At 38.8% G+C, this 15,457-nt stretch overlaps 1 protein-coding gene across 1 annotated transcript; it reads left to right on the top strand.

The window, feature by feature from the left end:
- The first annotated feature begins 6,357 nt into the window (after positions 1–6,357).
- LOC149230370 (uncharacterized) lies at positions 6,358–7,377 on the top strand. Its single transcript, XM_089381295.1, has one exon. It carries the CDS (start codon positions 6,358–6,360, stop codon positions 7,375–7,377), a length of 1,020 nt encoding a protein of 339 aa, XP_089237421.1.
- The last annotated feature ends 8,080 nt before the right edge of the window (positions 7,378–15,457 follow it).

Raw genomic sequence — 15,457 nt, 5'->3', positions numbered from 1 at the left:
TTGGAGTAAAACTTGCGCCTTTTGACCTTTATAGAAGTACGCACCCACCCCTTTACAGACAAAGCGTACAAGTACGCAGGTATTGTGAACTTGAGGTGCGTACATGCAGGTAAGGCTAAGAGAATCTGTGTACCCAGAGTTATATAGATTTTTAAAGACTTTCTCTCTTTCTTGGAGTTTGACATGAGGAGCAGAGGTATGAGACTTGCCAAGGAGGATAGCATGACAGTTGATGGAGCCATACTAACTATAGATAGTCATGGTGACAAATTTTAGTGTAACACACTCCCTATCACACACTTATTCATTCATTTCCATGCATTTTGAACTAGTTCTCCCTTGTGTTTCCATGGCACTCCCTAACATTCTCTGGTAGCATTGACACACCCTAGCACTTGATACATCTTGGCATGTCGCCCTGACACTCTAGCATTCCTTGGAGCTACCTAGCATACCTTGTCATTCCCTCCTTAACACACCTGGAGCTCACTGAATCTCCTTGTCACACACTCTTATTCATTCATTTCCATGCATTTGAAACTAGTGCCTCCTTGTGTTTCTTTGTCACTCCCTAACACTCCTTGGCCTGCATTGGCACACCTTGGAGCTTTTAACATCTTGGCATGTTTCCATGGCCTCTAGCATGCCTTTTCATTGCCTAGCATACCTTGTCACTCCCTCCTTAGCACACCTGGAACTCACTGACACTTCCGGTCACAAACACTTATTCATTAATTTCTATGTATTATTTTTTCGATCAAATTTGCCCAAAATCTAGTAGGAATTTGTTAGAATCACAAGTTTGATATGTAAAATTTGCACAATGAAAGTGCCTCAGGAATTTTTTAGGGCACTAAATCCACTTATGCATTAAAAAATACATTTTAAGCAACAAAAATCACAATTTGACAAAAAATTGTTTCTCCAAATTTCGGCCAAAAACTTCAAAATGTAGTTAGACAAAGCCAAAATATATACTATACAATTGTATAATTGAATTGAGTTATAATATTTATATCAATTAAATTATAATCTGATAATTTAAATTAAAATATAACTATACATTTTTTATTTTCAATCTAATAACTTTTATATCAACAAGAAGTTACATATATCTATGGTACGTATCTATCAATAGTCTTCCACACAAGATATTCGTTCAGTGATAGAACATAAAACTATCAGTCTAGGAGAGTACATTTTTAAAGAAAACGACAAAGTTGACCAAAACACTCTATTTATACCATATTATAACCAAAAACTAGCTAGAGATCGTATGATATCCTAAAGAGGATTGTTAAAGAATAAAGGAAAAATGAATGAAGAATGAACAAACATAACATAAACTAAGAAGAGATGGAGGCATCCACCTTAATAGAAATAGGTTCCACATGGTTGTGGCCACTTGGGCCACTTGGATTAGTTCTTGGAGCCACACTAGCTTTAATCCTCATCCACCCTCTATTCATCTCCTTCATTTGTAGAACAACAACATTAATGGCAAGAAATTATTTTTCCTTGGCTTCATTTTATTAAGAAATACATAACCCAAAAGTGAATACATGCACTGATAAAGATAAATATTATGTAAGCATTGTTATAAATCTAACCCAGAAATATTATAGATCTGATATGAAAATATAAGACAATGCAAATAAACCCAGAAATAATATGAAATTATTCTTTATCGATATCAAACCCTTATGGTAGGGAAACACCATACATTTACTCCTTATAGAAGGAGAACACTCCACAAGCCATATGCTTGTTCATACAATAATACTTGACATCTCTCCATGTGGAGTCTCTAGCCTCTATATAGGCCTCATACATACACTACCATGAATCATTACCATGGTTCCCTCATACCATCAAACTAATACTATGGGCCCATTACATTCTTACTAACTACTTGTGGTCCCTTACATGATAAGGGTTAACCACCTTATTTATTACTATGGTCCATCCCATTATTACATTATTACCTTGGGTACCTCCCTTTGTACCCCATATTATCCCCCCTAGGTATATAACATTCCACCCCCCTTAGCATGTTTCGTCCCCGAAACATGGGAAGAACATAAATAATAAGATCTACTCAAAAGAGTAGTCCATTGATACCATGCACGTGCATCTAGCCATAGAGAAAGATGAACCCTCGATCTCACTGGTGCCGCGCTCGCTTGAGATGGAAGCTGACCATGGTAGCTCTTCTGTGTTGATGTGTAGTAGGTGGACCTTCGCTCCTCTCTATATGTCCTGTGGGGGTTGTTGTCCTTGTGGCTGATTTGTTGCCATCTTGTTGGTTGTTTTCTTGCTGGGTGGTGTGGGTGGTGATATGCTGACTGTGTATCTTTCTTTAATTCACCACCTAATGGAGCCTGATTAGTATCTGGTACATGTTGTGGTGCCTGTTGTTGTTTCTTATCTTCCAATATTACCTCAACCACTGAGTCCTCATCCGATGTAACATTTTCTGCTTCAACCTCTTTGAACTCTACCTGTTTTTCTGGTACTTTATTTGATGTTTGTGTTTGGTTGTCGACCATCAATGGCTCATCATCTGATATGTCAGTCCCTAGAACATCTTCTGCTTCAACGTTCATGGACTCTACCTGTTTATTGATGGAAATATCCTATAATGTAATTTTTTTCTTTTTATACCAAAGCTTCAGGAATTTCTTCTGCACATTAATATTGATAGTACCCACCTTTTCCATCCAAGGGTATCCCAAAACAAAATTCACATTAGCCATATCTGAAGCATAAAAATTAGAATGCAATACATACTTGTCCATAGAAATCTTCAAATCTTTATAAACTTGAACATCATCATTATCAATCTGTGTGGTTTCAATGTGTTTTGCTGGAACTTGCAATCTTTTTTCCAAATTAACATTGATAAAATTATGCTTGCAACTAGGATTTATAGAAACCATGATCTTCTCCTTTTGAATCAATCCATGAACCTGCAATAAGGAGATACCAGCAGAAAATAACCCTTTAGGTTCCTTGGTTTCCTTCTTTTATGTAAAAATAAAATCTTTGCTAAGCTGTGTGTCTGTCTATGTGAGCTTATCCACAAGATTAGTTTTACAATCAAAGTGGTCCATAATAGCTTTTGTGAATATGTCCCAAGTCAAGGGCCTTCGATAGCAATGTTGATGCCTTTGCCACCATTGCCATCTTTCATTGTCCAAGTACATTTTTCCCATTCTCAGCTGAGTCTCATCATCCATGATGTAATTCAAACTAAAACATTTCTCCATTTGTGCTAGCCATTTGGCTGGATGAGAGCCATCAAATTTATACAAGTCCCTCAAACTCTGAGGTAGGCCCGCCATCACAAAAAAAAATTGGCGAAAATTTGAAATAGTCACAGTTTAGTCAATATTGCTCAGAATCCCTATTATGACCTGTTTTCATAAATGGAACAATCATTTTGCATCTGCCCATGTGATAGAAATCTTGATCAAGGCACTGGAATTTCAGATCTGCGCTGCTACTCTCCCGCCGTCACCAAAATTTCTGAAGAAAAAAACTGATTTTAAATCAGCAATATCTCCCTCATCCGGACTCCGATTCGATTGATTTTTTTTTTGAAATTGAGTGTTTTTCATAAATAATCCATATATATGATCATATTTTGCAGATCTTGCACCAATACGTCCATATTTGCGCCGCAAATTTGCTTCCCCGAAAAATAATCTGCAACCCCACTAATTTTTAAATCAGCTATATCTCCTTCATCCGGACTCCGATTCAACCAATTTTTTTTTTGAAATTGGGTATTTTTTCACATAGAATAGAGATATGCAATTAAATTTTGCATATCTTACACCAAAACATACATATCTGATCTGAAAACTCGCCACCCCCGAAATCCTGCAAAAAAAAAAAAAATCTCCACTGTTTGCCCAAGAAAGTGCTCTGATACCACTTGTTATAGATCTAACCTGGAAATATTATAGATCTGATATGAAAATATAAGACAATGCAAATAAACCCAGAAATAATATGAAATGATTCTTTATTGATCAAACCCTTAAGGTAGGGTAACACCATACATTCACTCCTTAAGGAAGGAGAACACTCCACAAGCCATATGCCTGTTCATACAATAATCATTCACAATTCCTTGACATCTCTCAATGTGGAGTCTCTAGCCTCTATATAGGCCTCATACATACAATACCATGGATCATTACCATGGTTCCCTCATACCATCGAACTAATACCATGGGCCCATTACATTATTACTAACTACTTGTGGTCCCTTACATGATATGGGTTAACCACCTTATTTATTACTATGGCCCATCCCATTATTACATTATTACCTTGGGTACCTCCCTTTGTACCCCATATTATCCCCCCTAGGTATATAACAAGCATTGATTTGTTCAGCCACGCATATGATCCTTGTTTGACATCTAAGTTGTAACTGTTTTGTAAATTTTAAGTTAGATAATAGTTTCCTTCCCTAATCATGTCATCCTCTAACTCTTGAAACTAATCCTTAATTTCTTATAGGATTTTCTCCTAGTATGACTATTTCGAAGACTTGCTGTCACAAACTCTTCTTCATTAATTTCCATGGTTTTCATAAAAATATGTGTATTCTTTAAAATTTCTGTAATTATTGAGTTTTTCCCAAGCTGAGTCAAACTCTTAGGCCTTTTAACTCAATAAGTATTTCCTCAAGCCAAGTCTGGTAACATTGGTACTAGATTTTTCAACTTTTTTCGGCAATTGCTCTGAGCGCTGCTCCTCGGCCCTACTCGACCCCTGCTTGGCCTTTCTTGAGCCTACGCGTCCCTGCAGTCTGCGTGTGAGACAGCATATGCCGCAGGTCTGTCCACGCGAGGCCTCTCATCCCTGCAGTCGGCCTGGCCATGGCTGATTGATTTGCCCAAGAGCTCTGACAAGCTTGGTTTAGCATCCATGTAGGTGTTGGTCACCCCCATGCCCCTTCTTCTCCTCCTTTGTCGACGATCTCCTCAGCTGAGGCATTCAGCTGGCTTCTGGCAAGGCTCCCTAAGAAGAAAAATGTGGAAGCGGTGAAATTTGTCAAGAAACTCGATGATATCCCAGAGATCTCACTTCCTCCGGAAACTCCGATTCAGGTTGCTTTATCCTTGTCCGAGCGAACCCTCATAGGCCAGTTCACTGGTATATGGCCATCCCCCAAATCCATAGAGAGCTAGGTCAAAATAAATTGGTCGTCGCTGATCAAAGAAAATGTGACCTCATACTTTCTGGGGTGTGGATTCTTCCTCTTTGAATTCACCTCCAAAGACGACAAAGACCTGATTTTCAGAAACGGTCCTTATTTCATGGGCCCCCAGGGTTTGCATCTAAATAAATGGACTCCTGACTTCGATCCAGCAGTAGACGTACCCAAAGCTGTCCCGGTGTGGGTTAGGCTTCCAAATCTACCAATTCATTGCTGGAACTGGGATTCTTTGATGCACATCAAAAACGCCTTGGGGAAATTTATAGATCGAGCGAATAGCAAGGATCAATATGATTGTGCCAGGATCTGCGTTGAGGTGGATCTGGAGGAGGGGCTCCCAGAGGCCATCAAAATCAAGGTAGGAAGCTGGACGCACGTGCAGAAGCTAGATTATGAACAGTTTCCCTTCAAATGCTAGAAATGCCAGGTATATGGGCACTTCGCCAGAAACTTCCCAACTGCCATCGAAGCTGTACAAGGGAAGGAGGTCAGCTGGAACCAAGTTAAACGATCCAAAATGTCTTCCAAGACCCAGAAGCCGGGAGGAACTAGTGGCAAAGGCCCTCAGCAGGACCTAGCTCAGTAGATCCAGCAGACCCAGCCCAAGATCACCTCAGAGAATAGGTTCGATCCTCTCAGCTCCCAACCAGAGGATTCCCATAAGTTGCAGTCCAAAAGCCAGTGTCCCCAAACAAAGGTTCCCTACCCCCATTCTTTAAAGACACAGGGGTTGCAGGAAGCTCAAAAGGAACCCCCGTTGAAGTTTAGGAGGAGGATCAAGAATCAGGAGACTCGGAAGAAGAAGGAGAAATAGGAGAAGCCCAATCCTTTGTAAGGAGATCTACAAGAGGGCGCAAAACGGATCGGGAGAATAGACAACACGAAACGTACAAGGAAAAACTACAGGGTAGCCAACCAACTTTGGAGAAGCTGCTAGCAAAAAATCCAAAGATGGCAAGAAATCCGCATCAAGGCTCCAAGGGAGCCCAGCCGAGCAAAGGTAAGTAATGAAGATAATCTCCTTGAACTGTAGGGGTATGGGTAGCAAAACCAAAGAATAGGCTATAATAAATCTAATAAGAATAGAAGCCCCTGATATACTCCTTCTCCAGGAGACTAAGATGGAATCAGATTTCCTTCAGGTAAGTAAAAAACTTTGGAAAAAGAGTAATGCAACAGCTGTCTCTGCCCGAGGAGCCTCCGGAGGGTTGCTTACACTGTGGAATGATAGTAGGTTTTCGTTGGTGTCTGAGGCATCCAATATTCATTGGACGATGTTAAGGATGCAGCATCTAACCACAAAAGAAATCTTTTGTCTTTTCAACGTTTATGTACCGGTCAATGCAAGAGAAAAAACGATTTTTTGGGACTCATTAAGGCAGCAAGCAGATCTGGGCAATCTGGAAAATGTCATCATAGCAGGTGACCTGAACATCATGCTGCACTCTTCTGAAAAGCGAGGAGGCTGCATTGTGCGAGATCCGGCAAGGGAATGGGTAGAGGATCTCCTCCAAGACTGGGATCTGTTAGATATCAAGCCTGTCTCAGGTAAGTTTACATGGTCCAATAAAAGAATAGGTCCTGGACATATTGCAGCAAGGCTGGATAGATTCTTTGTGCATAGCTCCTTCCTTTTGCTTGGTTTAGATGCTACCATGCATATTCTTTCTTGTAGCACCTCTGATCATAAGCCTATTAAGCTAAATCTTCGAGCTCATACTGACCTCGATCCCATACCCTTCAAGTTTAGTCCTTTGTGGATCAAGGATCCCAACTTCTTGCAGATTGTCAAAGAATGCTGGTCCCAGCCAGTCAGCGGATCTCCATTCTACATATGGGAAGAAAAACTCAGAAGATTGAAATCTGTTCTAAAGAGCTGGGCCAAATCTCTTGCTAATCCAGCAGTTGAAAGAAAAAACATTCAAAGTCAGCTTGAGGCTCATCATTTGCTCACAGAAGAGGCATATATGTCTAGAGAAATTCTAGATAAAGAGGTTCATCTCCAACAGCACTATCACAAAGCATGCTTGGCTGAAGAGGAAACGTGGAGGATCAAATCTATCTTTGGCTTAAGGCAGGAGACAGAAATACCTCATTTTTTCACAAAGAAGCTGAAGCTAGAAAATGTTTCATTTCCATAACTGAAATTAAAGAAGACTCTACCATTCACAAAGACTTTGCAAGTATTAAACATGCAGCCTACCTTCATTTCAAACGCCTGTATAGTGAAGAGGCAAATACACATCAGAACTTTTGCCTACTGGATGGGGTTCCCACATCAATATCTGCTGAGATGAATCATCATCTAGAAAACAAAGTCACAATGGAAGAAGTCAAAAGTGCCCTCTATGCTATGGACCCAGATAAATCCCCAGGTCCTGATGGTTTTTCCGCCAGATTTCTCCAAACTTGCTGGCACATAGTGGGGGAAGATCTCTATAAAATGGTTCAAAAGTCACAAGCCTACCACAAATTAGGAGGCAGCAGAAACTCCTCTTTCCTTGCTCTCATACCCAAGGAAAAGGGTGCCGATTCTTTTAATAGATTTTGCCCCATCTCCCTTTGTAACATTGGCTACAAGCTGATCACAAAAATTATTGCTAACAGGCTGAAACATATTCTCCCTAAAATTATACCAGAGAACCAAGGAGGCTTTATCCATGGAAGACATTTAGTGGAAAACTTCATTCTAATTCAAGAGGCAATTTTGTCAAGTCAGCAGCGCAAAGAACAAGGTATGGCTATCAAATTGGATTTAGCAAATGCCTTTGATCGAGTTAAACATAGTTTTCATTTGAATGCTTTGAAAAAATTTGGTTTTGGGGTGAGATTTATCAATTGGATCCGGGCTTGCATCTCGGAACCATGGATCGCACCTTTAGTCAACAGTAGATCTGCTGGATTCTTTAAAGCTACAAGAGGACTAAGACAAGGTTGCCCCATGTCTCCTCTTCTATTTGTTATACAAGCTTCCGTACTCAGCTTCTATCTAAACAAAAAAATGCAAGATCAGGAGATTTCAGGGATCTCCATAGCGAGGGGGGTCCAAAACATAAACCACGCCCTATTTGCAGATGATACACTGCTTCTAGGGGCAGCTTCGACTCATTCAGCCAGAAGATTTAAAGATGCACTTGATGAGTATTGTATGGAGTCCGGAAGCAGCCTCAACAAGGGTAAGTGCCATACTTATTGCTGGAACACTTCGCCCTCACTGCTCAATTCCATCACCAGATTCCTAGGATTTGCTGCCCCCTCAGAATGGACCTCGTTCAAGTATCTGGGACTACCTATTTTTCTCAAGCGTGCCTATAGCAGGGATTGGTTTCCTGAGGTAGAAAAATTTAAAACCAAACTCCAGGCTTGGGGTTTAATTGGCTAAATATGGCAGGCAAGACAGTTCTCATTAAAGCCGTCCTTAGCAGCCTCCCATTATATCAATTCTCAGTGCTTCTAGCTCCTATCGGTATACTCCAGAAAATGGAACAACATATCAAAAACTTCTTTTGGAAAGGGGGTAAACACAATGAGAGGAGATTTCCACTGGTAAAATTGGAAACTGTCCTCAAGCCTCAAATGGAGGGAGGGCTCAACTTTAAGAAGCTCCCTCTGCAGGACATAGCTATGGGAGCCAAGCTCCTCTAGAGAATAATAGCGCCCAAGCCAGGCTGGGCCCAGACAGCACTTTGGAGAAAGTATCTTAAAGGCACGCGGATGAGATGTTTGGATGGGCCATTACCTCAAGGAGCCTCGCCCTTTGTCAACCTCTGCTCCAAAGCTACCCAGATGATTTGGTCCAAAGCCTATTGGATTCTCGAAAATGGGAAAAAAATTAACATATGGAACGACCGCATCTTGGACCGCGATCCAATTGGAGATTGCCCAAACGTGAAAGCGCTAAAAGACTGGTTGACGGCCTCTGGAAAAAATAACCTGTGGGATATATCCTTATGGAACGGATCGTATTGGGGGGGCTGGAGTCTGTCAGATCTGCCTTCAGACCTCCACCAAGAATCCATCCACCTCCGCGAGCTTCTGAACAGGATTGCACCCTCGCACATCCGAAGAAAAGACAGGCGAGGTTGGGGCACTCTGTCGGCTGGCTATTCAGTCGCCCAGGGATATGTGCACCTTGCATCAATACCAAATATGCCTCCTGATCTGGCCCCATGGAAGGTTGTGTGGGGTATCCCCTTGTTGCCCAAGATCAACATTTTTTGTTGGCTTCTATGCCACAAAAAAATTCTAACCGAGGACAATCTCCAGAGGCGTGGATTCTATGGCCCGTCCAGGTGCTCCTTGTGCAAAGAATATGCGGAATGTGCCACGCACTTCGTCCTCAACTGCAATTTCTCTACACAGGTCTGGAGAGAATTGATGGACTATTGGAATCCCAGATTCGAGCTCCCTGCCTCTATAACAGAACTGTTCGCCACTTGGAAATTCAGATACCCTGGTCCCTCCCCCAAAAATAAAGTGATCAAAGCAGCCTGGTCATCATTGCTCAAAATTTGTTGCTGGAAGATTTGGTTAGAGTGCAATAGCAGAATCTTCAGAAGCATTCAGCACAATGCCAAGATGGTTGCGGCCAAGGTAAAGATCCAATTAAAAGAATGTCTGGGAGATCAAAAAGACGACTCGAACCTCAATCAGCTAGACATTGATTGGGGGACCTCCTTGAACCTGCAATTTCACCAAACTATCAGAAGCATGATCCCTCTTGAGGAATGGCAAATAAGGGGAAAAAATAGTGAAGACTTTCAAATCTGGCTCCCCAAGCAAAAGGTGCACTCCCTCTTCTTTGACGGGGCAGCAAAAGGGAATCCTGGCAACGCTGGAGCAGGAGGAGTTATTAAAAACATTGATAGTACAACAATCCTCCAGTTTTCCTGGGGTCTGGGAATCAATTCCAGCATCCAAGCTGAAGCATTAGCCCTTTATCAAGGTCTCAAGTGGCTCTTGAAGCTAGAAATCAAGGAAGCAAATATTTTTGGGGACTCCGAAGTGATCATAAAACTCATGGTGAATAATTCTATGTTGCGGGACTTAAGATTAGCAAGGCTGATCCAAAGAATCAGAAGCGTGGCGAAGCTGTTCCAAAAGCTGAAATATTTTCATGTGCTGAGAGACAACAACAAAGAAGCTGATCTTGAAGCCAATAAAGCTGTGCATCCCTCTGTCGGGGCAATGAAAAGAGACGGGGATGAAACTTGGGACCCAATTCCTTAAATCATTTCAACAGATATGTTTTTTTGTTTGATTCTAAAGCAATTTGTTTGTATATTCAAGCTTGGGAAAATCTCAGAAATAAGCTCAATTGTTGTTCCCAAAAGGAGCTAGAAGGGGAATACATGCCTCATAGTACCTCAGAAGGTCAATTCCATTTGGATCGGGCCCACCCCTATTGTAATCAAAAATCTGGTATTCAGACCGCTTCATTAATACAATCCATAACCGTTCTTGTGAAAAAAAAAAACATTGGTACTAGATTTTTCAGAAGAAAAAAATCTGTAGTGCCCTATCTCTTGTTGCATATTAAGGAAAGAGTACAATGCCCTTGAAGGAGGGCTTAAACCATAGGAAACATCTAGGAAATGATTACAAAAAGGTTATCAAAGAAAACTAATTTTGTAGTCACAAAGAAGTCTTCAACAATGGGACTTTCTAAAAATCTTAGATCAACTTCTAAATTGAGTAAGTGAGAATCACACCCGCTTAGATACCATGTTGAGATTGAGAGGAGATAGTAAGACAATAGAACGAAAAAAAACAAATCCTAATTCTACAATAAAAACATAAATAACCAACACTAAGGTAGCTCAACACTTGAAGATAAAATAAGATAGGTTTATTAATGTCCAATAAATTACCAAAATCAAGTAGGTCAAAGATATGTTCAACACATAAGTAATGATACAAAGCAAGATTGCAAAGACCATTCCTATGAAAGAAAAATAAGAAAAGCTAATCTATAATATCTAAGCTTTGAAAGAATAAATCAAAAGTGAAATAAAATGCTCTAGAAGAGGGTACACGGAAAAGAGCCTCAATGCTCAAAGTGGTTATCGCTGAAAGGGGGAGAGGGTTTATCCTACTCTGAACTCTCCATAGTTGAATGTGTAACTCCCCTACTATCTAAGGCCAAAGGAAAGAATCTCTAGATAAAGCACTAGATGGAAGCAATGGATTTGCACCAAAGAACCTTTCCTTCTTGTCATTCGCCACCACTCTATGTTATACACTCATATTTGTGATTTCTCCAAACCTCCACAACAAAAAAATCCCCAAAAAATCTTTGTTTCTATGAAAATTGAAAACTATAGGGTGCTTAAAACAAAATAAATTACTTCTAAAGGCAGAACTAACATAATTAATGTAAGTTATATATGTCCATTTTCTCATAGATCAATATCTTTTACTTCCAAACTAATGCACAATACTTAGCCAAACATATCTTGCGCTAAACATTTTGTTAAAACTTATTTCTTCTAACTTCACTTGTAGATAAAGAAAAACATAATTTTATTAACAAAGACAACAGATTATTTAAGTTGTGCAAGCTATGTCAATTAAGAAATCAACAAGTTTTCTTGTTTTGGTCCTTGGAAATGACAATTTTGTTATGCTGGACAGTTACATTATACATGGATTTGAACATATTAGATTGAAGATATGTTGGGGACTATGCTACATAGCATGAATTTGTATGGGTAGGAGTAAGAGAATTGTGCTCCAATTTACATTGCTCCACAAACCCATCCAATCATAGCATAATTTCAGTCATTTATTTCTCCAGAATATGGTTGTGAATTAGCTCAAGCATCTAAGGTTTCTGATTTTCCAAGACTTGAGTTTGCCTTTCTCATACTTACACTTTCTTAAGAGGTAGTACCAATACAGTCTCTGGTGTGGGTGGGATTCTTCTAACAACATTCATTATGTTTTTCAAACAAAAGGACTAAGATGATAGCATGCTTGCAAGAGGACATCTCTAAGGTAAAAAATATTTGTCAAGATTTCATCAGTGAGCAATTATGCTTGTTCCAAACAAGGAAACGTCCTTATCACTGCTACAGTGATATGAAACATAAAGAAGGATCCTTTAAAAGGGAAAAATGGTGGTTGTTACCATCTCACATGGATATGCACGAATTTTTTTGTCAAGGAACTTGGATCATTGCTTTATAACTTGGCATCAATGAGACTGTTTACTCCTGGCTCCTTAAGATTCAAAAAGAAGAAACATGTCTGGTCAGGACTTAGGAGTTAGGACCTCAGAATAATTCAAAAAGATGAAGCATTCCCTGCCAGGATCACTGGAGATGATCCTTTATCAGGATGTTGATAGGTTCACTGAAATATTCAAACTCAGGCTGACCATTCATCACATGTTCTGGGCATATCTCTTTTCTAGTTGCTGGTGGAAAAAGGAAGTAGCATGGCAACACCATACCAACATATCTTCAGTAGACAAGTTTGTAGTATTTTCTAGACTAGCCATAACCCAAGTATGATTTAATGTGCATTAAGCCTTGGGTTTGAAATAGAGGTCATTAAATCAGCTAAAAAACCTCTTTCCAAATCTGTAATTTTATTACCATTCTGGAAAATCCTTTACTCAAAAGTAAGGGAAAGAGTTATAGCATGGGTAAATCAATGGTCAAGGATCAAATATTTGAAGGAGCATTTGATATAAGAGCAATAGAAGGAGGTAACCAACACATAGAAATTTATTCTCTGGGAGCTTTGAGGAGATCTCTTTTGCCATTATGTTCTATTACTGTATTTAGAAGGAAACATGGTCAAAGGCAGAGAAACACACTCTTTGACATGATCAACCAAGTCACTATCTGAGAAACACCCCAATTTTAGAATTAGAAATGGTTTAGAAACAAATCTAACCACTTATGACACATTCTTTGAGGAGCATCCCATACTTTTGGAAGTTTGTCACACATTGGAGGAATAACTCACATTGGAGAGGACACCCCATAAGAAGGCACATGTCAAAGGCACAAAACCTTTTGAATACCTTAATAAGAGAAAGTCCAGATTTGAGGAAGAATTTTAGAGGTTAAATACCCTTAAATTTTGTCCAATACACTAGCAGATGCTCTGAAACCTATACAGGAAGCCCACAAATTTCCCTTCAATATGACTAACCCTCGTATCTCTGCAAAGTTTTCCACTAGAATCGTATTCTGAAATGTCTAAAGATACTCTATATAAAAACCCCACCAAAGACACTTACAAAGGTATGACCGCTCACTCCATCTACAATTAAAGAAGTAAGCCTCCCAGGCAGTTTCACAAGAAAAAACCACCATTCTACAATGGTTTCAACCAAATTAAAATGAAGGATCTCGATGTAAGTGAAGTTCTTGTTGTTTTTTACCTTACAAATTGGAAATCACCCTAGCTAATTGGAAGAGAATCAAGCCTCAACTAGGACTTTGGGAAGTGCACTTTGGGCAGTGTTTTGGCCACCTATGCTGAATTCATAGCTCTGCAACAAGGTAAGAGATTCAGAGTACAGAAAGACAAAATTCTATTAATTTGTGGCTCTTCCATGTGATATTTGAAGTTAATAATAATGGTAGTATAATCCACAAGTTCTAAAGTAAACATAGTAGGTATTTATTTTCATCTTTAGTTGTAGCACCAATGCACTTAAGAGAATTGAAATGTTTGGAATTAAACAGTCACAATTGGAGAAAAATCATCCCTTATGAAAACATCTTGAATTGAAGGTCATAAGCTCAAGTCTTCAAATCATATAACATGGCAATATGGTTTTATCAAACAATGTTCACATCATTGTAACTTTCCTTGTCCATTTTTGGCTTACAATTAAAGATCACGTGCTCAGAAATGCTTGAGAAAAGGGACAGTTGGTCATGAAGATAAAACATACAGCAAATGTAGATAGAACTTATAAAGAAATTTCAGTTTCATAAATAAAAACAAATTGATGCCTGATAAATATGTGCTATAACAATTGCTAAAATATTCAAGAAGTTATATTTTAACTCACCCTTGTTCTCAAATGCAAATTTTTATCAATAGTAAAGTGCAGAATGGATAATTTACATGGTTTCAAAGTTGTTTAATCCATAATTGAAAATGTTTTTGGCTATCAGCAAAAATCACACAAAGCTTGCAACCCTTACACAACATTTACAAAACATGATAAGACAATATATATGTAGCATGATAAGACTATATATCTAGCCTACAAACAATAGCCAAATAGTAGCAAGAAAATTATAGTACATCTAATGTAAAGGAACATATATCTTATAGAAGGATAAGAGTAATCATGTATTCAACATATTAGCCATGATATTCATCACAATTAAACTATCACATTTTGCATTCAGCATCCTCAAATGGTTGGGATAGTAATTTGCCAAGTCATTTCTCTCAATCATATATCAATTCAATGTCAATGCTCTTCCAATGTATAAAAGTGTTAAGTGCATCTGCTAAATAATCGCATCAATTACTTCTAGCTTAAGCTTGATTTCATAATCAGGATCAACCAAGATCGGTTGTGGGCACACAAAATAATATCCCTCTCCTAATTCTTCTCCATTGGGCATGACAAATTTGGTTCAGTTTTTTTTATGTAACCCCTTGAAACCTTCACTTGACCATTAAAATATGTAAGTAAACGTTTTTTCCCTTCAATCTTGTATTTGAAGGTAGTAATTGTAGTTGACCCTGCAAATAAGAAAATTTTTGTGAGATTCCATAGAATAAGAAGATAATATTAAACAAGAAAATAAGAAAGTATAGAACTTACCTGTGTTATTGAGTCACCAATTGGGTCATTAATATGTTGTCCTAAAGTCAATGGAGTTTGTTTTGGTGAAGCCTGACTAGGACTTAAGGAACTCTGCTAAAAAATAAATAGTTTTCATGAGATACCATGAAATCAAAAGATGAAGGGTTAAGCTACAAAAACAATGTTTCATTAATTACACATCCTACAATGATACAATCATGTTCATATTGGCATTGTGCTTTTAAAATATCAAGCTTCAAAGATGGCATACATCAAAAATTAAATGGTCTACACATGTAATTCTTACATTGTTGGCCGGTTTTGAATCAACTCGGACATTTTCTTTACCCACCTCCATGGTAGCTTTTTATTCCATTAATTCTTCAACAATTGTCTTCAATATTCCAAGTTCCTTGTCTTTTTCTCTCAATTTT

The sequence above is a fragment of the Pinus tabuliformis genome, chromosome J (assembly GCF_031772625.1).
Source record: "Pinus tabuliformis cultivar Carrire ecotype Pingquan chromosome J, CPIR1, whole genome shotgun sequence".
In the NCBI taxonomy this organism is placed as follows: Eukaryota; Viridiplantae; Streptophyta; class Pinopsida; order Pinales; family Pinaceae; genus Pinus; species Pinus tabuliformis.
The sequence above is the reverse complement of the archived record's forward strand: the minus strand, read 5'-3'. Positions and strand labels throughout refer to the sequence as shown.

Bases quoted from the DNA above. Each gene is read 5' to 3' on its own strand.
- LOC149230370 (XM_089381295.1), top strand. From the start codon at position 6,358: ATGGAATCAGATTTCCTTCAGGTAAGTAAAAAACTTTGGAAAAAGAGT.